At 33.2% G+C, this 22,360-nt stretch overlaps 2 protein-coding genes across 7 annotated transcripts in view; one reads left to right on the top strand and one right to left on the bottom strand.

The window, feature by feature from the left end:
• LOC111638825 (WD repeat-containing protein 35-like) overlaps positions 1-13,840 on the top strand; it is a 46,726-nt gene extending 32,886 nt beyond the window's left edge. For 3 of the 4 annotated variants that reach the window (XM_023384574.1, XM_023384577.1, XM_023384576.1), the window contains exons 24-32: positions 613-745; positions 816-878; positions 1,294-1,506; positions 1,571-1,711; positions 1,781-1,913; positions 1,996-2,082; positions 2,154-2,283; positions 13,416-13,484; positions 13,551-13,840. In XM_023384574.1, the coding sequence (XP_023240342.1) occupies positions 613-745; positions 816-878; positions 1,294-1,506; positions 1,571-1,711; positions 1,781-1,913; positions 1,996-2,082; positions 2,154-2,283; positions 13,416-13,484; positions 13,551-13,725 (1,144 nt within the window). In that variant the 3' untranslated portion in view covers positions 13,726-13,840. Of the gene's footprint in view, positions 1-612; positions 746-815; positions 879-1,293; positions 1,507-1,570; positions 1,712-1,780; positions 1,914-1,995; positions 2,083-2,153; positions 2,284-5,696; positions 5,840-13,415; positions 13,485-13,550 lie in introns of those variants that run through there. The other variant, XM_023384578.1, reaches the window with a different exon arrangement.
• Positions 4,709-9,611, bottom strand: LOC111638826. 3 transcript variants are annotated; one of them, XR_002758960.1, is made up of 5 exons: positions 8,988-9,611; positions 7,307-7,546; positions 6,579-6,708; positions 5,651-6,014; positions 4,709-5,579 (listed from the first exon to the last, which is right to left on the bottom strand). XR_002758960.1 is itself a non-coding variant. In XM_023384579.1 (3 exons), exons 1-3 carry the CDS (start codon positions 9,032-9,034, stop codon positions 6,645-6,647), a joined length of 351 nt encoding a protein of 116 aa, XP_023240347.1. In that variant the 5' UTR covers positions 9,035-9,610; the 3' UTR covers positions 6,178-6,644. The 3 variants fall into 3 exon arrangements, 1 of the variants encoding a protein (XP_023240347.1); XR_002758959.1 differs by lacking the exon at positions 4,709-5,579 and having other exon boundaries at positions 5,863-6,014; positions 8,988-9,084; XM_023384579.1 differs by lacking the exons at positions 4,709-5,579; positions 5,651-6,014 and having other exon boundaries at positions 6,178-6,708; positions 8,988-9,610.
• Positions 13,841-22,360: the final 8,520 nt, after the last annotated feature.

Raw genomic sequence — 22,360 nt, 5'->3', positions numbered from 1 at the left:
ATATTATGCTCTTGTAGTCAAATATTTAACTATTATCTCATTCCAACCAATGAAAATAATTTTTTGCCATCACTTTTATCATTGATGAAGCATACTTTAAAATATTTAAAACTTAAAGAGAGAAAATTTCCAATTATACACTGAAAATTTTAGGATTTGGGGAAAGAGGAAAATGATTTAATTTCAAGTTTTAATTCTGTATCTTTATAGATTTTTTCTTTTAATATTAGCCATTGTTTAAATCTGATTCTTTGATTAGTGTATGTCAAAAATCATACAATAATAATTTATGTTTAGTAATAAATAGTGATATTTATTTGAAAGAAAATGTTTTACAGGAAATTTGAAATGAATTTTTATTTTTTTGTTTTGGAATTCTATGATTAAAAAATATTTTGAAGTCTAAATCCAGCTTGTGTGTATGTATATTATTATTATTTTATAATATTATAATAAAGAAAAATTGTCATTACTATATGATATATAGTCTATGTCAGGACCAATTCCCAAGATGATTAGCCATTTATAACTTTATGATATTCAACAAAGCTGAAATCTGTAATTTTAAAGTTTAATTACAATTATAATTATACTAATTATTACTTTTTTAAGGGAAAGTGCAGTGACATATTATGAACAAGGGCATAATCAAGAAAGACTATCTGAATGTTATTATATGCTGGAAGATTATGATGGTCTGGAAAGACTTCTCAATAGTTTACCAGATAATCACAAACTTCTAACAGTTGGTATTTTTATATTTTTCATTTAATTTAATATAATAAAATATATTTGATCTATATCATTCATTGCAGGAATTAGGATCTATGTTTTCTTCTGTTGGAATGTGTGAACAAGCTGTAAATGCTTACCTCAAAGTATAAAACATTTTTGAAATTTTTATAAATATAGTCTCATTGCTTTGTTATAAATATTTTTATCTATTTACAAAAAATAATTTATAAAATTTATTTTGTAGACAATACACCCAATTTGTCTTTCCAATCAGTCCTTTCAAATGCAGTTGAGGGATATAATAATTCCACAGTGGAGTCAATCTTTTATTTGAGGCTCCTTGACTGCCTCCAAATGTAAAATAGTTAAACATTTCCCTCTAGTGGTGGCACAATAATTAAATAAAATACATTTTTTAAAAATAAGCCAGGACAAATTTAAATTTGGAAAGACACATATTGTGTGTATTGTCTACAAAAAAATTTTATAAATTCTTTTTTGTAAATTTAAATTCGTCTTGGCTTACTTTTAAAAAAATCTATTTTTATCTATATTTAGGCAAATAAGATAAAATCTGCTATAGATTGCTGTGTTACATTAAATCAGTGGCATACTGCAATCAGTTTGGCACAACAATTCAACATCCAAGAAATTGATGGTCTTGTTTCTAAATATGCCCATTATTTATTAGAAAAAAAGAAACCTCTCAGTGCTGTAGAATTATATCGCAAAGCTAATAAATTCTTAGATGCAGCAAAAATAATGCAAAAGGTGAATTTCTATATTATTTTTCTTATTAAAAAATTAAATAACTAACATTTTAATTAATAATCAGTTAGCAGTTGAAGAAGCAAAGAAAAATAGTTCTTTAGTAAGAATAAAAAAAATGTTTGTCTTAGCTGCAATGCTTGTAGAAGATCATCAAGCTTATATTCGTAAATCTTCTAAGCAAACTGAAGACAAGGAAGACAGAGAAGTACGTAGCAAACAATTTAATTTTTGTAAATTTATTCAGTTATTTAATATCCATTGTATATTAATTTAGATTGCTCTAGCACTTGATGCTCTCCTAGATGATGAGGCTGTAATGTCAACTGATCCCAAATTAATTGATCAGCCTTGGCATGGGGCTGAAGCATTTCATTTTTTAATGCTAGCACAAAGACAATTATATGAAGGTATTTTTGACTGTTTTTGATGTACTGTATAACAATTTAATATACTTATTTTATATATAACTTATTCTTTTTAAAAATTAAGGCCATTTCGATGCAGCAATGAGGACTGCTCTTCATTTAAGAGAATATGAAGATGTTTTGAATCAGGAAGTACTATATTCTGTTTTAGGTAAGATGATATTTATTGTTTTTTTAAGCATAATAATCTGTGTAACAAAAATATTTTATTTATTATTTTAGCATTAGCAAGTTGTGCAAATAGAGCATTTGGAACCTGTTCAAAAGCATTTATAAAATTAGAGTCCTTGGATCAGTTAAATTCTGAACGAAAAGAGGAATATGCAGACTTGGCTTTGGAAATATTTATGAAGTAAGAATTTATTGGAATTTTATTTACAAGGTCTGTTCAAAAAGTATCGGACCTTTTTTTTTCCGCGTAAACCAATGATGCGCGAGAGGCCTCCTTCGGTGGAGTTATAGAGGGGACAGTCATGCACAGCCCTGAATTTTTTCCCGCCTGCAGAAAGCGTCAGTCGTTGGCAATCGGCGTATGAGTGAGGTCATGTAGTGCGCTCTCGTCGGATTTCACTAAGCTGGAAAATGACTGAACAACGTGAGCAGCGATATTACATCAAATTTTGCCAAAAACCTTGGCGATACCCGAGTGTAAACCATTCGCAAGATTCAGCAGGCTTTCGGGGACGATCCTCGAGGCCAAAAAAAGCGCGGCAGGTCCGCAGCAATATCAAAGGTCATGTTGACAGTTTTTTCGACTCTCGTGGGGTGGTGTGTCGTGAGTACGCACCACAAGGCCAAACCATCGCAAAGGAGTACTACCAGGAGGTCCTTCGTCGTCTTTCCGATACAGTGCGACGCAAACGACCGGATCTGTGGTTGATCAAAACTTGGCAGCTCCATCGTGATAACGCATCCGCCTATTCTGCGCATCTGATTCGGGCTTTCGTCGGCAAACACAATACTCCTGTGGTTCGTCACGCTCCGTACTCTCTCCACATGGCTCCGTGTGATTTTTGGCTATTTCCCAAGCTGAAAATGCCACTAAAAGGAATCCGAATTTAGTCGAGAGAAGACATCGTGCGGAATGCGACGGACCGGCTGATGGCCATTCCAAAAGATGCGTTCCAGCATTGTTTCCAGCAATGGCAGGAACGCTGGGAGAAGTGTATACATTACCAAGGAGACTACTTTGAAGGGGATTAGGATTTTGTACCTCAAAGTTAATAAATTTATTTTTGCCGACCAAAGGTCCAATACTTTTTGAACAGACCTTGTATGTAATGATAAAACTGTGAATTGGTCTTTAGATAATTGAATTCTATTTGATAACAAACAATTATTTATTGTGACATTGTTACTATGCCTGGCTGCAATTTTTAATTAATTTAATTTAAAATATATGCTTTTCATTTATGGTGACCAGATTTTAACATTGGTAAAGCAAGACAAAATTATTGTTGTTGTTTGTTAAATTATGGCAACACAACACTTGGGCGATCTGCCTAGGGGGATGCCTTCCAGGAGCTCTTTTAAGGGAAATTGGCCCCTATTTAGGCATTACAGACGTGGAGAAAACCTGGAAAACTCTACGTGAGCAGCCTATCCGAGTGAGGCACGAACCCACGACCAAACTCCCAGTGTTCAGGGTACGAAGACCAGTTGGCCACTGGTTGGCTCTAGCATCAATGCCCTCATATACAAGCTACTGTGCCAAATTTTGTTTCTTAATCTTTTTCTTAATCTTAACCCCATCCTGAGATATTAATAATCAATTTATATCCAGTGAATGTTATGTATACATAACAATTGCTTAAAATGTTTTAAAATTTTTATGCATGTTAATTAATCATTTACTGTACATTAATAAACTTTATATAGCTAGCATTTGTAACAACTAGACAATGACGACAATGATAAAAGATGGCAAAATTTTAATTTTTAAGTGTCGGAACGTTTTTATTTAATAAATGACTTAAAATCAATACGAAACTTAATAATTTATATAACTGTATGTTCTTAAATTTTACTTGACTGGCATATAAAGTAATGAAAATTTCGTTAGATTCAAAATTATTCAGATAAACTGAATTTGTCCGTCGCTTTTTAAATATAACCTTTACTATATAAAACACAAGTTTGTGTAAAATTAATTTTTATGTATTATTAGTTTTTATTCATTCATTTTAAGCTAACTTGTATTAAATAAGACTTAATAAGAAGATTAGCTCTGTAAAATACAGATGCTTATGCAATTACTGATATTATAACATTTATTTTACACCGATACAATGCTTTTCTGCATAGGATATAAACAAACCAAGAGCCCAAACGATTTCAGCACACCTAGCGGCAAACTTGTTTATTACCTCTACTTTTAAGGGTGAAAACAACAGGCATTCAGAGACCAGATAATCCGTTGACTCTGGTTTTACTCTTCTGGTCGGGCGAAAAAGCTGACGTTGCATTTGCACCATGCTGCCGAAGAAATTCACATTAATGTTCACTCAGCGTCTAGACCGGGGGTCATTAAACTTTTTTAACCGTAGACCCCCAACCACTTTCCAAAACCTCACATTGACCCCCACCGTAAAGTTTTATCACAAGTATAAGTGTATGAGCAAAAAAAAAAGGTTGTGACCCCTTAGCCGCATCGACCCCCCAATGATGTTGCATCGACTCCTGGGGGTCGATATCGACCACTTTGGTGACCCCTGGTCTAGACATTTGTGAATGGATAAAACCATTAAACACTGGTAAGTTGGTCATGGGTTCGCGCCTCGCCAACATGTTAGCCGCAGGAAGCTTTCCGCGTTTTGTCACGTTAGTAATCTGAAATACATTTATATCTTTTTCCTTCATTTTAAAATCTTTACACAGTGGTTTGGTTTAGTTTGGTTTGAAGAGCTAGGTCAACACGATACACGGCCAATCTGCCAACAGAGAATGTCTCTCAGAAGGAGTTTCTAAGAGAAATTGGTCCATTTAAATGTTAGACTCGTGAAGAAAGACCGGAAAAGTCCACATGGTCAGTCCATTGGTAAGACATGAACCCGCAACCGACTACCAGATGTGTTTAGGCACAGGAATATTTTTGAATATGGATATCGCGTTGTGCTCCATGCTCGCTCTTCATCCAAATAATCTAGTGCTTGTTGTGATCGTAAACATTTTACATACTTGTCTAGAACTTGGCTTAGAGCTGCACCACTCGAATTATTCGACAATACAAGCTTTAATTTTAATCTAAAAAGCAAAAATAACGACAAGTTTTTGTGATCTTGAAATAATTTGATGCAAAATCAAACAAAAGTGTTTATTAGACAACGAAAAGTATTTACAGAGAAAATTTGCATTTTTTTAATATTACTATTCTGGTCGCATTTAATTATTCATCAAACTATTTCTGTATAAAGAGGAGTAATTTAGAAGTGTTAAGTTTAAAAGGCCAGAACTGTGGAGAGAACATTTTCTCGAAGCATTCTTAAATTGATTAAAATTCCTTTTTTTGCAGCTGCACTATGCACGCGTTTAATTCAATGTAATTCGAATGAATCCATGTTGTTTGTTTGTTGAAAATTTTTAAAGTCCATTCTCTCGAACTTTCCGAACGCTTCTTAATCATAGAAATTGAGGATTAGGATCCGTAATCTGGAAACGACAAACAATGCTTAACTGTATTTATTTAAAATTTGTATATTTCTAAGAATAATTCCACTTACCATTTCATAATGTGTATGGCTTTTAATATTTCGAAAACCTTTTCAGAAATAAAGTCAAACTTCGAGAGGACGCAATTGGAAGTCAAAATTGGTGAGGTCACAATCGAGTTAAAATCAATATTCGAGACGTCACAATCGGGATATAATTAAAATTAAAGTCAAAATCGGGATAACGTCAAAATTGAGGAAGTCATAATTGAGTTAAAGTGCCATAATCGGAATAAAGTCAAAATCGGGATAAAGACAAGTTTGAGGAAGCCACAGTCGGAAAATCCAAATAATTAAAATTTAAAATGTTTTTTTGGTATTTATAAAGATTTCTCTTGAATTTTTTTTGGATATTTTAAAATAAAACTTCTTAAATCTGTGAAAATAAAAATGAAAATAATCAATAAATTTATCTAAAATATTCAATTATTTAATAACTTTTAAATCAGTAAGTTTATTTTTTCCCTAAAAACCATTATTTACAAATCAAACGAAAATTATTCAGTGCATAATTATTAATTTGCTACTGTTGTGTCATTTATTATATTTCAAATATATTATTATTAATTTGATTAGTTTAGAAACTTCGTGTACTCGTATTCACATAAACTTGCTAAATATTTTAATCTCAAGTACCATTTACCCTGTTGCTTTCCCTGTGTTACGAGACTAGTACACTCCCAGAATATATTCTTGCCGGTACTTGGACAAGAATATATATGTATAATCCTAATGCCCTAATAGCCTACTCTAAAAAATCTCAATCTTATAAAGAACATGATGTATCTCCATGTTAATACACGTTTCCTGTTCTCCTGTTACCTGGCCATTACGTGTTCGTGGTATATAGGGGATAGAAATGGTGTTTAATTTAGATTTTCTACTCTCAACTTATAAGTGTTAAGTGTAAAATACAAAAATATTCTGATTAAACACTTACCCGAGACGAACTCGGACCAAATCAAGCAGATGGATACTTGATGCAATGATGGAAGAAAAGAGATCCTTATTCAAACTGAACGTACTCAGTCTCTCCATTTTTCATACTTTTCCATACTTTCTGCGCTGATCTGAATGTGAAAAAACAAATATAATTATTTATTGAAAACTTCTATCTGAATTTGAATTTTATCAAAACATATTGAGAGCGCAATATCGAGGTTCGACTGTGTTTATATTGATAGATTGCAAATATTACATTATATTAAATTGAGAATCAAAAAAATGTTATATTTATTCATTCAGCGATATTTTAAATCCAATTTTACTATTCTAAAAGCCTTATAATTATTGGGCTAGAATTTGAAAAAATTGTACTATAAATTGCCACTATTAAATATTGCAGCCCGACATTGTGACGATCTCTCAATAAATAATTGCTCGTTATTATTTTCATTTGTAGTTTATCTTTTCATTGGATTAGAAATGAAACTAGTTTGGTAAATATCGATGTAGCGCCAAAAATATAGGAAAGTCATGCCATTCTCATAAAAATTACGAAGTTTTCAAGCTCAAATCTCTGCGTACATCTTAATACTGTGTATAATTGTTGCTGTTTGAGATACTTCGGTTTAGCATCACACTGGACTCAGTGAGAATTATAAAGGACAAATTGTAACGAATGACCGAGCTAAATCGAACTTTGTACTGACATATACAGAAACATACCTCTTGACTGGTTTCCATACTGCCTTGAAGAAAGATCCGGCTTTTTTCAATGTCTTTCTATCTCTAACAGCACATCCAATAGCATATCCAATGGTATATCCAATAGTATACCCAATGGTGTTCGTATTTTCCGTACAATCTTCGTGCTTCTTGAAGCCTTTATTCATTTCGATGTTCGTTGGAAGACCCATAATGTCATTATTCGATCCATAGTCCTCCTTACCTTCAACCAATCGCTCACTAAAAGTAGAAAGAAAGAATTTACAATTCAGTAAAACTTATAGAGAAATTATAACACATTACTTGAGAAACATTTTATTCAATATTTCCCAAAATTTTCCATGAAATAAGCAAATTATCGCTTAGAAATTCGCGTTTTTAAAGTTGTTAGTATTTTGTGGACGTGTAGGGCCTCCCCTAATTCGAATTCAGAATTCATTACTGTATGTAATTCTTTACCTCTGAGATTTTTCGGTTTAGTGTCAATCTCAGAGGAGAACAGTGGTGCTCTATCGAACTTTGATTATATATAGAGGAGGTATGTGTAGCTTAGTTTAACGATGCACCCAATAACATCACGACAGAGGTCTATAGTTTTTAACGGAGCCGAAGAATGCATAGCCGCCTGTACCTTTTCTACGTGTAGATAGATATAGATAGATATATAAATAATTATCATCATTGTGTTACATATATGAAGTGACCATATTTTCATCGCTTAAACAAGGAGACTTTTGAAGAATGAGAGAAAAATGTGGCTAAAAATGACTAAACTTAAATTTAAAATTCAGCAACGAGTTGCTTAACTTTCCCGGCAACATTTGGTGGCTGCATCTGTTATGATATTTTATTTAAAAACTTTTTATATTTTTAACTATTGTGAAATGGCAAAAAGCTTAATTTTGAGGGCAGGAATGGGTTTTATAAAAAACTAGCTGTTATCCGTGGCTTTTGCAAGCAACCCCTATTTATATTCAGTATTTCAACAACCATAGTAATTGTTATATAACACCTACCGCTGAGAATGATGAGAATTGCCGAGAATGAAACGAACTATTTTCAATTTGATCAATTTTCTGGAACGTTTACAATCATTCTATAATCGAATCAATATGCAATAACAAATTTGAATTTAAAACAATTCGAACATTTTTTTAAATCGAAATAGATAAAAATATTTATAACAATGTCTGAAATGTTATTAATTTAATACACGTAAGTACTCGATGAAGACTAAATCCTCTCCCTCTCCTTCCCCGCGAGGGAATTTCGAAAAATCCCTTCTTACTTGTTAGTGTGCGTTTTCATGACGTACCCTAACTGTGTACCAAATTTCACCTCTAGGTTCAGCGGTTCGCTCTGGGCGCTGATGAATCAGTGAGTGAGTCATTCAGTCAGTCAGGACAAGCAACTTTATATATATAGATTTGTAAATGCTAACAAAGAGTAAAATTGTCATTAGGTCCGACCCTACTCGAGATTAGACACATGTCCTCTTTTATCTCCCCACCCCTCGACCTTTAACAACCAAAATTTAGTGGCATCGATTTTCCTAATACACAATTTAACTTAATTTTAATTAATTATCATTTGCACCGAGCTATTTCTATTTAAATCCATTAATTTTTTGAATAAATTTCTTATTTGCATAAATAACAATAAAATGTGAAAAATTTCTTACCCCAAGGGTGGACCCAAGGGTCGATAATCGCCAGAATCAAAAAACATTTTTCTATCACTCGAAATCGCACTCTTCGCAACAAAAGAGCAAAACAATGAAAAGATCAATTGTTGAGATTCATTGTTACGCGTTAATTGAATTAGATAAAAATTTTAATGATTAATTTTTGGATTTATTTTATATTTTTAATTTTTGAATTAGTTCCTGTGTAATAATGATTAAAGGATGATAATCATGGCAGTAAAGGTCTTGGCCCACCTCTCTGGAGGAGTTGGGATCAAATCCGGGCGAGCAACTCTCCAAGAATTTTTCATGAAAGCTCCATCTCAGATACGTTGAGCCCCCTCCCTCACCATTGTGGGTTGGACCATACCTACCATTGTGGTTATGGTCCATCCCACAATGAACAGGATTGAAGGCCTTTTAGAGTTTCTCACCAGTGTCTGAGTGGAGAAACCACTAAACATTTGTAGTTTTTCGTGAGTTTGCCACTTGCCGACGGGCTGACAACGTAGAATTTTCCGAGTTTTCTTCACGTTTGTAACACCTAAATAGGGGTCAAGTTTCCCATTGAAAGTTCTCCCGAGAGGCACTCCTCCCCACGTGTCGTGTTATCATATAGAACTAATCTAATCCCTTTTATTCACATGTCAAAAAGAGTAATATAGTACATCCCTTATAAAACGGGTTCATATAATACAGATTCGTATAATACGACAAAAAAATTGCGATCGTATTCGTATAAACACGCTAAAAGAGACTCTTATAATACGGTGAAACGTCATCGCAGACTCGTGTCGCGACTGGATTGGTCGAATCTAGACCAATAGCGGATATTGCACGAACCGTTGAGTTTAAACGAGCAGCGGATCTACTAAAAACCATTTATTATTTAATTAACCATAAAAATTATATTTATATTAATGATGTCTCCAAAGTTAAGTTATTTTTCTGCGAAAAATTCGCTGATCAGAAAACACGCACCCGCCGTTCGATGCGCCGCTCCACGTCGAAAACAAGCATAAGCAATGGCGTCGTCGAACGGTGCACACTCAGTAAGTAATCCTACATTTTTTTGTTTATAGCATAGTTTATATGGATTATTCTAAAAAAATTATACATGTTTTGGAAATGTTGAGTCGAATTAGTCTAGAATCGATTAATTTTATGGAAGAAAGCCTTTCAAACTGCTGTAGTCCAGAAACTGCATACATGCCGGGCTGTGATTGGCTCATGTATTTAAGGACTCGTACAACATGAATTTCATAAAACACGAAACGTATCTACCGTGTTATAGGGGGGATCTACTGCATTATTAATGACAATAACTGCATCTGAACTGTCATCTGTGCAATAGAATTACTGTATGCAATGTTGCTGTTGATGGCAGTTAATTAATCAATTATTGTACAATAAATAATTAAAATTACTGCAACATAGTTCAATTATATTAATGCAAATAAGAATTTTTCAGGTTTCAGTTGCATTTGCACGTTGCATCATTCACTAATCATTCTGTATATAAAGAACAAAGCTATATTTGGCAGCACGGCAATGGCGGAACGATGCCGTGCTGACAAATATAATGTCAGTAGTTCAAGTAGGATCCTACAGCAACCTTACTAGTGTCTATAGGAAAATGAAATCAGATGACCATTAGAGCCTAAATGTGCCAAAAGAGTGCAAGAAGAGTAGGCTCTATTTGCTCTTCTGAAACGTGCTAGTCAGCTTGGGTTCCATTTGATTTTTGCGTTGACCTTGGTTTTAGATAACTTTAGGGATCATTTAATCATGTCTGTCTGTGATCTGCATTCGGTAGGTTTCGCATGTAATAACTGAATAAGCCCAAGAAACGTTAGAGCTTTCTAATTGTTTCGACTGCTCAAACTCTAAAATAAGAGCTATCCGGTTCGGCAATGGTTTAATGTCATCTTTGTTGACCACCTGTATCAAGAAGAACAATTGTGATACACCCAAGACACACTTTCCGCAGTTTCGGACAAGCAGCGAAAAAGTTGTTCGAGATTGACCTGATGTCCAGGAATTCGATGGTATGTCCGCACTAAGTCAACTTTTGAAAATATGATCTTATCACGTAAGTTGGTAGCAAATTCTGTAAGTGTCGTAGCGGGTAACTGTCCCATACCTTGATACGATTTAACATGTGATAATCTCCCGCAGGTTGACCCTTAGTTAGGATGCAATGAACAATGTTGTGTTTAATTTTGTTCCAGCCAGGCATGGGTGGAGGATGCAGCACCGGTTTTGGACCGTTAGCCGCCTGCGTGTCAGAGATATTTTGCTGCCCCTATCAATGCTGATCGCCAGTAAATTCAAAATTTAAGCTTACTAGTATGTCGAGAGGGGNCGTAGCGGGTAACTGTCCCATACCTTGATACGATTTAACATGTGATAATCTCCCGCAGGTTGACCCTTAGTTAGGATGCAATGAACAATGTTGTGTTTAATTTTGTTCCAGCCAGGCATGGGTGGAGGATGCAGCACCGGTTTTGGACCGTTAGCCGCCTGCGTGTCAGAGATATTTTGCTGCCCCTATCAATGCTGATCGCCAGTAAATTCAAAATTTAAGCTTACTAGTATGTCGAGAGGGGTAAAAAAGTGCATAAAAATATTTGATATATGTTTATTTTAATTTTATTCAAATCAAGCGATAATAGAGGCCTTATTCAAAGTGTTATTTCTGCGTCGCCATAAAATAAAAGTTGCAAATTAAAATGAGATTTTTCTTATTTAGTATATAAATATAATATGTATGTGTATATAAAAATTTATTTAAATATGAATATTTACATTAATAACGTTGATGCGCATCTCTTTGTTTATTTAATTGGTTTATTTACGGTAGAAAAATGCGTTTATGTAACATGCTACGAACAAAATTTTCGCTCGTTTGGACAGCCTGTGAACACGTGCTGCTCCATTGCTGCAGCTGCAAGCCCCAAGCCATTTTCTGTCGGTCTTTGCCACGAACACAAAAGGTTTTGTCGTCACAGCATTCTTTATTTTCGATGCTCATGCACACCTTGCTACTGATTCGTATGATACAAAATGATCTCTACGAATCTTAAGCATAAGGTATAAGTTTATGACACATAATTGACAAAGCTTAATCTTTCCAAAACTCGGGACTTTTTTAAAATGCTGCGGGACGCGGGACAAATTGTTAAAAATTGGGACTGTCCCTCCAAAAACAGAACATCTGTTAATTTTATCTTCACCTCAAATTAGTACTGTAGTGTGTTGCTCCTGTACATCAAACTTTTCCGTTAACAATGGAGTCATGCCAGTCATCTATCTAACTTCTTTCAGGGGAAAGTTTTTTAATTGAAATAAAAGTGACTTCTAGTTTGCATAGGAAGTTTGTATATAGTTAATTGGGGCCTCCTGCCCCTAAGCTTCACATATTTGCTCTTGAATTTTATTTATGCTCTTGAGATTAAGGAGACAGATGGATGGACAACAGATGACAGTGGGAATTTATAGGTGTATAATTTTTTCAAACTGGCAGCCCAATAAAAAGAATAAAATTAAAATATATGCAGAAAATGAAAAATGATTATGTTTTTGTCAGGAAGTTACTTAATTATAAATACTTAAATATTTTTACAATTTATCCAAGTATAAAATCAAATTTTAATTTCAATTTTAATTGAACATCACAAGACTTAATATATTTTTATCTTTCACTGAATTATAAGAGTCAATTTCTAACATTTTATCCACTAAAGACAATGCAAAAATGCCCAAATTATAAAATTATATGATAACATTAAAAACACAAAAACAATGCTAATTTTCTAAGGCAATGAACTGTATATGTTAAATGTTTTTTGTGATTATACCAAATCTGATATGTCAGATTTGGAATTTTGAAATGATTCAGTTACTACTTTGTAACTTTTTAATTGAGCATTTTCTTATATGTTTTGATAGCCTAAAATTTATGTCCACTAAATTATTTTAATCATAGCTGTCATGAATAACCTCGTGATAGCTGAGGTTAACAAGGCCTTAGTGCACATAGTGCAGAATGAGTAAAAAATGAAAAAGAAAAGAGTAAGAAAATAGTAAAATCATTACATAATTATTAAACTTTGTTCATATGGTGAGTAAAATAGTAATATTAAATACTTCAAGGGTGAAAAATCTTATTTTGGTTTATATATATACAATTTTTTTTTAATCATGAGTGTTTAAAAGAAATATATGTACAGTACATACATACATATATATATATATATACAGTACATGCATTTATTTATTTTAAAACCTCATGATTCAAAATTGAATTTTAAATAGATGTATAAAACCAGTACAGATTATTTTAGAAAGTTAATTGAAGGTGATAAAATTTTTATTTTTTACATATTTCTTATTTAGATTATCATAAGTAATTTATAATTACAGACATTCACCTAAAGATTCAAGAAATAACAAGGCAGAATGTACAAGTTGTGAAACCATGATACCAGATTGGTAAGATTTACAATTTTTATTTTTTTAATATTTTTCTATTGTGATATATTTTTTCTTGTTTAAAAGGTGTAATATCTGTCCAAGCTGTAGTACAAAGTTTCCCATTTGTGTAGCAACTGGTCGTCCACTCATGGATCCTAGACAACAGTGGGTTTGCAATTATTGCAAACATTCTGCTTTCACACAAGACATGTTGAATAGACAATTTTGTTATCTCTGTTATTCATCTGTTAATATATGATCATGCACAAGCTTTTGATAATTTTAAATTATTTTTCATTGTAAAATATTTCATCAATGAAATTTTCACTATTGTTTAGCTTATTTTATATTTTGTAAATCTGTTAAACATTTATTTGGAGTTAATTTTTGTTGTTTAATCTATTTATGTTTCATTAAATTTTTATTTTTATTTTTTTTATCAAATCAAAATTAGATTATGATTTCTTGACTATTTTTATTTTTAATAATGAAATGGAAGTTAAAATCTTATTAGAAAAGACAGAAATACTTGATTTTCTTTTGTTTATTTTCTGTTTAAATTATAGTGAGAAATTAAATTTCTTCGCCAATTTCATTTACAATTAAATTTTAATGTGTACGAGATACCTCATTAAATGAGAAATTGGCATATTTTTCTGACAATGCTGCTTCTTTCAAAGATTAATCCTTGTCAGAATGTTAAGATCATATATCTAATAGTCAAAAAATATTCTGGCAAAATATATGTTAAAGTTGATAACTAAATATAATAAATATAAATAACTTTATATAAAAACTGAAATATATAGATTATTTCCAATATACATTATTTATATGCATATTTTACAATAAAACTGAGCCAAGATTTGTTTTCAAATGAAAAGTAAGACTAAAAACATTGTATTTGAATCTTCGTTTCAATATTTACACTCATTGCCATAAAAATTAGCACACCAAGAAGGAGTTGTCGAATCACTGCAAAATTTGACATTCAGAAAGTCTCAAGTACCGTGTTTCCCCGAAAATAAGACATCCGCAGAAAATAAGACTTAGCATTGGTTTTGCTGAATTGTGAAATATAAGACCTCCCCCTGAAAGTAAGACGTAGCGAAGTTTTTTTAGTCGAAACGGTCATCGACAAATGGTTGAAAGTGGCCGTTGGCTTTTTGAAAGTACAGCCACTGATTGGTCAGCAGACAATTACGCCACACGGCATGATTTGCGTAAGACTATGGCTTGGGAATCACAGATTTGCATAACGTTACGGCTGGTGATGGCTAATTGGTCGGCCCGGAATCACACCACATGACATTTGCATAGTGCTACGGTTCAGTAAGCACTAATTGGTCATCGAGTCCGATGTTGACGCTATAAAAAGGCGACAGTTCGACACACCGGATATACGTTACTCTCGTCTAAATTCGACTTGGGAATTTTTTGTTCAATAATAAATGTGAATTCTTCTTCCTGGAAAAAATAAGACCTAGCGCATTTTTCAGAGCAAAAATTAATATAAGACACTGTCTTATTTTCGGGGAAACACGGTAGATATAGAAATGACTAGTTAGCATGATGGTTCATTGCATAATGCCAGCAGGGCATTAAAGTGTGTCCCCCTTGGTCTATTAAAAAGTGTGCAAAGGCATCCTGTTTGTAGGTTACCTTCTAAGAACGCTATATCACTAGAGATGCCTTTGTCACAATTGAAGACCATATGAACAACTAAGTGAGTTTGAGGGGGAATTGTCATCGGATTCAGAGAAGCCAGATGGGCATCTTTCCGAATAGGCGGTTCGACTGTGAGAGGAGGTGTTGGGATAGATATTACTAGTCTGACAATTGGAAGAATAAACATTCACTTATAACTTTTTATACGCTCTCCCTTAGCCTGACGAAATAGCGTCTGTCTCCTCGAAGTTAACTACCGTCCTTTTCACGAAGGCTTTGTACATTTCTAACCTTTCAAGTTGTTTCGGCCGAAGCAATATTTTCTCTCGATGGCGTTCTTTTCATTTCTAAGGAGTGAGGAAATTGTAGGGTTCCTCTAAAACCCTACAATTTCCCCACTCCTTAGAATTCCGTGCTTACTACATCGGGCTATCTCCTTATAGATAGAACAGAGGGTCTTGTGTTGTGCTATGATAGAACATTCGGAAAGGATAGATATCTACAAACTGTTCGGGATAAGGACGGCATGAAAATGGACAGTTCACTTATATGTTACTGTAGGCCTATTATCGCACAATTTAGCAAAATCGCTGCAGAGGAAAAATTGCCGTCAACTTCGATGTTATAAGCAATGATGTAACGAAACGATGACGTCATCTATAAAAAACTGACATCATTCAACAATTAAAATTCAAATACACAGTAAGTTACATAGGTGTACAGTGGGCTTTTGCATGAAATATCTTGCCTTCCGATTCAGTTATTTAAAATATCGTAAATGATAAGAATTACCTAATGTGATAATTTCTGCAAGGAACATAAAAAATGTACAGATAAACTTAAAATTTGTAGATTAACTAGTCATGGGAATTAGATGGTGCCACATATCCTTAAATTTATATCTGTGCATTTGGAAAATGAAAATTTGATGGTTATATTTGCGGTACCACTGTTTACAGAAGCAATATGCAAATAAAAAAGAAAATAAAAAATGTTTGACTGAGAATGTATAAAACTAGTATATGCCTACTTTGTATAATTAAAAATACAGTTTTTTCAATAAAACAAAGAAAACCAAAGCAATGTTAATTGCAGTACATTCCAACGGCCTTTAATTGTGGAAATGTGCTTGAAGAATATTATAATTGTTTCGTGTTATGTGTTAAATTGGGAAAAGTGTTGTTTCATTTTTTTATAACACGGTAGAAGGTTGACTACCTCTTCCTCGCAGCTATCACTTAGTGCACAATCCTGGTGAACTTCGCTGTACACGTTCTCATTTCTCCGCGTTTTTCAAATGATTTATGCATGCTAAACTTGTAAACTTTTTGTTAAATTNGAAGAGCTGCTTGTTCCTTTGAACTGAATAATAAGGAATGAAAACATGCCAATAAAAGCAAAAATTACAAAAGTAATTAATGTTAGGAGAATTAAGTATTTAACTTTGGCATAAATCTCTTTAAATTCTGTGTAACTTGTAAGTGTTAATTCCTTATTCCAATAGTGATCGTGAATTTCAACTTACCCTATTTAGCTTTTTAATCTGTGTGACTGTGTTGCTATAATTCTATACACCAGTATAATAAGTCCTATTAATAGAAATACACGGTTATGGTGTTTGAAAGAACAATTTGATTAAATTAGGACATTGATGCAGATTAATTAACAAATACACCATTAAGATGTGTACAAATTGTGCACTATATCCATCATTGTGGATAACAAAAGTATATTAAGACAAACTAACCTTTTGTTCGTTATTCTGGAGACATTGAAGTTGTGAGTGCGAATAGGGACCAATCCGAAATAGGCGAAATAAAGAGAACTGTTTTAATCTCGGTCTCTGTTAATTATCCATAATTAAGAAAGACGTGGTAGCAGTGGCGTGTCGTCATTGGAAGCAGGGGAAGCGACGCTTCCCTTATATTTTCTAAAAAATAAATACATATTGCGCGATTATTTTTATATTTTAACGTATTTTGGATTAATTAAAATTAATATTTTATTATAACCGCATTATGTATCTTATTACAAATTTCTATACTACACGTGAAAAAAACGATAAGATTTTTATTGTATATTCGAATATTAGTGGCGGAATGGAAGCGCTGTATTGTCGAAATAGGGTCAGCTTCAAACAGCCAGGTTATACGCATTCGCGCGTGCGCTATACAGAGCACCAAGCTCACCCGGTTTAGCCGGTGGAAGCTACACGCGTATAACGCTTTCAATGATTCTATCCAGGACTTGTTATGCGCTGTTAGCCGCCTATGGGAGTTTAAAAAAATCCATTAAAGAATTTGATATTTTTATTCCGCTCTCCCATCTTATACTTGCGGATTTCAATGTTAAACCAGTGATATTGCGATTTCGTATGTCCCATCTATAAGGGGATGTAGAAGATTCTTGTACAATGTTAAAAAATTCACTATTACTTTGGTAGCATCATTTACAACTAAATTTAATGAATTTGAGAGACGCACGAGGTACAGAAAAAGCTCTAGAACAGGGGTGTCCAACCCGCGGCCCGCGGGCCGCATGCGGCCCAAGGCAAGTTCCAATGCGGCCCAATAAACGTGTAAACAAAACCTACAAATGTTTTAATTTTTTATTATTTATTTATTTCAATGGCATAAACTCAAAAAAAAGTTTCACAAAGCCGTAAACCTTTATTCATATTTTATTTTTGAGTGGAAAGAAAATATTTCAAATACTTGGAGATGTGTGAATGCGGAAGGATTACTAAATAAAGCTGGAGTTGTGTCTCAAAGAATTATATACCCAAATTTGGGAAAAGGAGGGAAAGATGAGAAAGGACAAAAGATGTAGTAGTGAGAAAGGTTAAATAGATCTTCTGTTAAGCAAATATGGACCCATAATTTTTCAACCTTTTTCACTTCTTTATCTTTTGTTTTTTGCCTCTTTTTTCCGCACTTGGGTCTATAATCCTTTGATTCACAGCTCCAGCTTTATTTAGTATTTCTTCCAACGTTGCGAGATTTGGCTACATTGGGCCAAATGTGGCTACTTTTTTTGGTTTGACGTAAAAAATATCATTTGGCGCTTTGGCTACTTTTTCGGTTACATATTATTTATAATTATATAAATTGAATAAAAATGCACTTCAAAATGGTGGTTCGTCGTTTTTATTAATTAGAGACACAAATAAAACAAATATTTGTGTTTTTCAAATAAATTTTCGTTTGTTTCTTTTACAATAAATGAATTTATCTATTTCTAAGTAAAAATTGAAAGTGTCTGTAGAAGTAATTTTTTAACATATTTTTTTTCTTGATAAAGTTATAATATTTATTATTATTATCTACACATGTTAGTCCTTAAATATACTTGTATATTCGGCCACAAGTATATATTATATATACTTGTGGCCGAATATTTAAGGAAATTACAAGTATATATTATATATACTTGTGGCCCAAAACTCCTTGACTTCTTCCAATGCGGCCCAGAGAAACAAAAAGGTTAGACACCCCTGCTCTAGAATTTATTTCCCTTTCCCTTCTCGGGGAAATTTTAAAAAATCTTTTCTTAGTGTGCATTCCCATGGCATACCCTACTAAAACGCAGATAAAAACAAAAATCGCCTCTAAAATAGTACAGTAGAAGCCGTTTTTCTGGTTAAGTCTTAATTCTCTCCCTCTCCTTCCGCGGGGGAATTTCGAAAAATTCTTTCTTAGTGTGCGTTTCCATGACGTACCCTAACTGTCTACCAAATTTCACCTCTTTAGGTTAAGCGGTCTGCTCTGGGCGATGATGAATCAGTGAGTGAGTCATTCATTCAGTCAGTCAGTCAGGACAAGCAATTTTATATATTTAGATTGTCAAAATACATCTTAAAGGATATACAATTAACTGCTAAAACAGATTATCTTAAGCATGAGAAAATTCGAAGTGATTACAGTATAAAATTACCGAAATTAGTTTTATAATCACTTGAATCGGGACTTAAAGAATAATCTTGGATATGAAACAAGCATTCACAAAGTTTGCCAATCTTTCAAGAATTAGGCCTCATGAAGATAAAAGGGGGTTTGTTAGAAGTGTATTACACAAATCTGTACTAGAAGTGAACGAGAGAGGGAGTATAGCTACGGGATCCTTTCCTTTTTATTATTCGCGATGGAAGGGCAAGAATGAATATTTTCATTGGGCAGATTATGTGGACTCGACTGCAGTTTTTAAACTGTGTAAATATTTTATATATAGTTTTAAAAATTCGATAAAGAAATTATTTAAAATCCAAATTTTCTCATTATAATATTCACAAATGTTTAATATAGAGAAGTTATAATGAGTTTTGTTAATAACGTCATCTTAAAATGATTTTTAACACCAGTTACAAAACTAGGTTGATTCTGATCTGAGTCAGAAATGCGAAAGATTCTGAATAAATTAAGCTGTATGATTTTTTCAAAAAGGAAATAACAAATTAGTTTTTAAAAGGGAAGGAAATAGCAAATTAGTGTTTGAATTGAACTGAGAAATAAATTAGTACTATCAAGTGTAGAAAAATTGAACTAAAATGTGTTTATAATCATATACAATGAGAGAAGAAAGAGAACATGGTTATAGAAAATCTCAATACAGGAATACAGTAATCTTATTCTAATAGAAGTGTAAGGAAATGCAACAGAATTCAGGTGCATGGAGTTACTGTAATTGTAAGTTTGACGATTAATGGCATTCTTTTGCGCTTATGTTGTTAATTATTTTTGTCGTATGGAATACGTTAAAGCTTAATCTATCTTTAAATTTAATTATGAAAGATACAAACAATATTTTTTTATTCGCAATTGCTTTCCTATTGAATCAATTGAGAAATTACCTTATTATAAAGACCGATTCTATGTATTAATTATTATATAGCGTTGAGTCTTGACAATTCTTGTATTGAATAATGGGATAAGATAAAGCAACACGTGGGCGATCTGTCAAGGGGGTGCTTCCCGGGAGGAGTTTTTATGAGAAACTGACACCTTAGATGCTAGACAAGTGAAGAAAATCCGGAAAACTCCACGTAGCCAGTTCATTGGTCTGGTACAAACCTGCAACCAACTACCAGGGTTTTACCCAAATCGGCCAATCGGCAATTTCTAATGTTTTCTTTAAAACATTAGAAATAATGAAGTGTACTTTTAAGATCGGAACGATATCCCGCTGTAGAAAAACGATATATAATTAAGGCCCATCCAATATGAAGAGTACTTTTAATTAACTTTCTCAAATATTTATATTAAAGTTTGAGTATGTATGTATCTTTTACATATATTATTATTATTATTATTATTATTATTATTACTGGGAAGGTGTTACCCAAATCGGCCAATCGTTCATTATTTCTAACGTTTTCTTTAAAACATTAGAAATAATGAAGTGTACTTTTAAGATCGGAACGATATCCCGCTGTAGAAAAACGATATATAATTAAGGCCCATCCAATATGAAGAGTACTTTTAATTAACTTTCTCAAATATTTATATTAAAGTTTGAGTATGTATGTATCTTTTACATATATTATCATTATTATTATTATTATTATTATTATTACTGGGAAGGTGGTGAAAGCTCGAGACTACTCAGTGGTATCGCTCGAGGGTGAAATGAGAAGGAAAGAGAGGTTTAGGAGAAGGGTGAAGGTGAAATGGAAAGAGAGATAGGATAGGTGGTGAAGGGGTAGGATCATGGGCGCCAGCAACACATTTATTGATGGGAGTAAGAGAGAAACAAAATACAAGATATACAGAATACAGCATATATAATACCTGTGTACAAGGTGGTGGCGCGATTGTAAAACAACAATAGATAGAAAACAGTTGACAGTAGAGTGGCTATTATACAATGTGTTAAAAGTAGAAAACATACATATACGTGATGAAGGGTGAGAGTCCTGTTGAAGGATCTTCGTTAGTTCATATGCGTGTTGTTCCTGTGATAGTCCGCCAGTCGAAGCTTTGCGACAAAGGCTTTAAAGGTAGAGAAGATTTTCTTGTTGTGGAGAAGGGCCTCAAGGGTGCAGGGCCAATGGTGACCCTCTGCCTGAAGCCTGTCCCTGAGAGGGGGCCTGTGGGCCCTGTGATTTGCACAAGTAAAGATTACGTGGTATGGGTCCTCGTCTTCTTCAATTCCGCAATTGCAGGTGCTGCTTCCTTTTTTAAGAAAACGATAGAGATAGGCCCTGAAGTTACCGTGTGCTGTCAAGAGCTGGGTATCTTTTACATATAGAATATTAAAAATTCATTTTAAATTCTTTTATTAAAAAATAAGTTTTAAATATTTTAAAAGTTATTTTTCAATTGATATGATCAGTTATAATATTTATTTAATATTTGTTGTTGTTGTTAAGTTCCATCAAGTCGTCGTCGACTCCTGGTGACTTCATGGACAAGTCTTCTCCATCTTGATCTTTCCTTTGTTGTCTCTCGTAGCTCCTCCAGCCTCATTTCTGTGACTTTCTCGATTTCTTCTATCCATCTTATCCGTTGCCTTCCCCTCTTCCTTCTACCTTCCACTTTTCCCAGCATAATAGTCTTCTCTAGGGAAACTTCTTTACGCATCACATGTCCAAAGTAGGTCAATCTTTGTTTTAAGATTCTTGACTCTATTTTTTTTCTAAAATTGAGATATTTGTTTTCTTTTCTGTCCATGGAACTCTAAGTAATCTTCTCCATACCCATAATTCGAATGCATCAATCATTTTTCTTTCCTTTTTCCTTGGAGTCTAGCTTTCACATTCATATAATGTTACAGGGAAAACCATTGCTTCTACAATTTTTTTCTTAGTATGAATGGAAATGTCTTTATCTTTCATTATCTTGGTGAGATTTGCCATGGCTGTTCTGCCAAGGTTAATTAATTCTCCTTCTAATTTCTCCTTCACAACTTCCATTCCTTTCTATCTTTGAGCCCAAAAGTATGTAACTTTCTGCCACTTCAATTCTTTCACCATCCACAATGAAATCTTTTAACTCTTTGGTTGACATTACCTTAGTTTTCTTTATATTTAGCTTCAAACCAAATTTAGTACTTTCTTCCTTTACCCTTATGATAAGTTTTTCTAAATCTTCTTTGCTTTCTGCCAAAAGGTGGTTGGTATCATCTGCATATCTTATATTATTAATAGTTTCGCCTCCAATCTTGATACCAATGGACTGTTCATTTGTAGTAACCATTTTCGTGATATATTCAGTATATAAATTAAACAGATA

The sequence above is a fragment of the Centruroides sculpturatus genome, unplaced genomic scaffold (genome assembly GCF_000671375.1).
Source record: "Centruroides sculpturatus isolate CEXI.00-Female unplaced genomic scaffold, Cexi_2.0 scaffold1154, whole genome shotgun sequence".
Classification (NCBI taxonomy): Eukaryota; Metazoa; Arthropoda; class Arachnida; order Scorpiones; family Buthidae; genus Centruroides; species Centruroides sculpturatus.
The sequence above is the reverse complement of the archived record's forward strand: the minus strand, read 5'-3'. Positions and strand labels throughout refer to the sequence as shown.

What these genes read in the sequence shown, in the direction of transcription:
- LOC111638826 (XM_023384579.1), bottom strand. Translation starts at nt 9,034, where the DNA reads ATGTTTTTTGATTCTGGCGATTATCGACCCTTGGGTCCACCCTTGGG. An exon ending in CCCTTGGGTCCACCCTTGGG is followed by an intron (nt 7,547 to 8,987) that starts GTAAGAAATTTT and finishes TTCTACTTTTAG; the next exon opens with TGAGCGATTGGTTGAAGGTA. An exon ending in GTATGGAAACCAGTCAAGAG is followed by an intron (nt 6,709 to 7,306) that starts GTATGTTTCTGT and finishes TTTCACATTCAG; the next exon opens with ATCAGCGCAGAAAGTATGGA.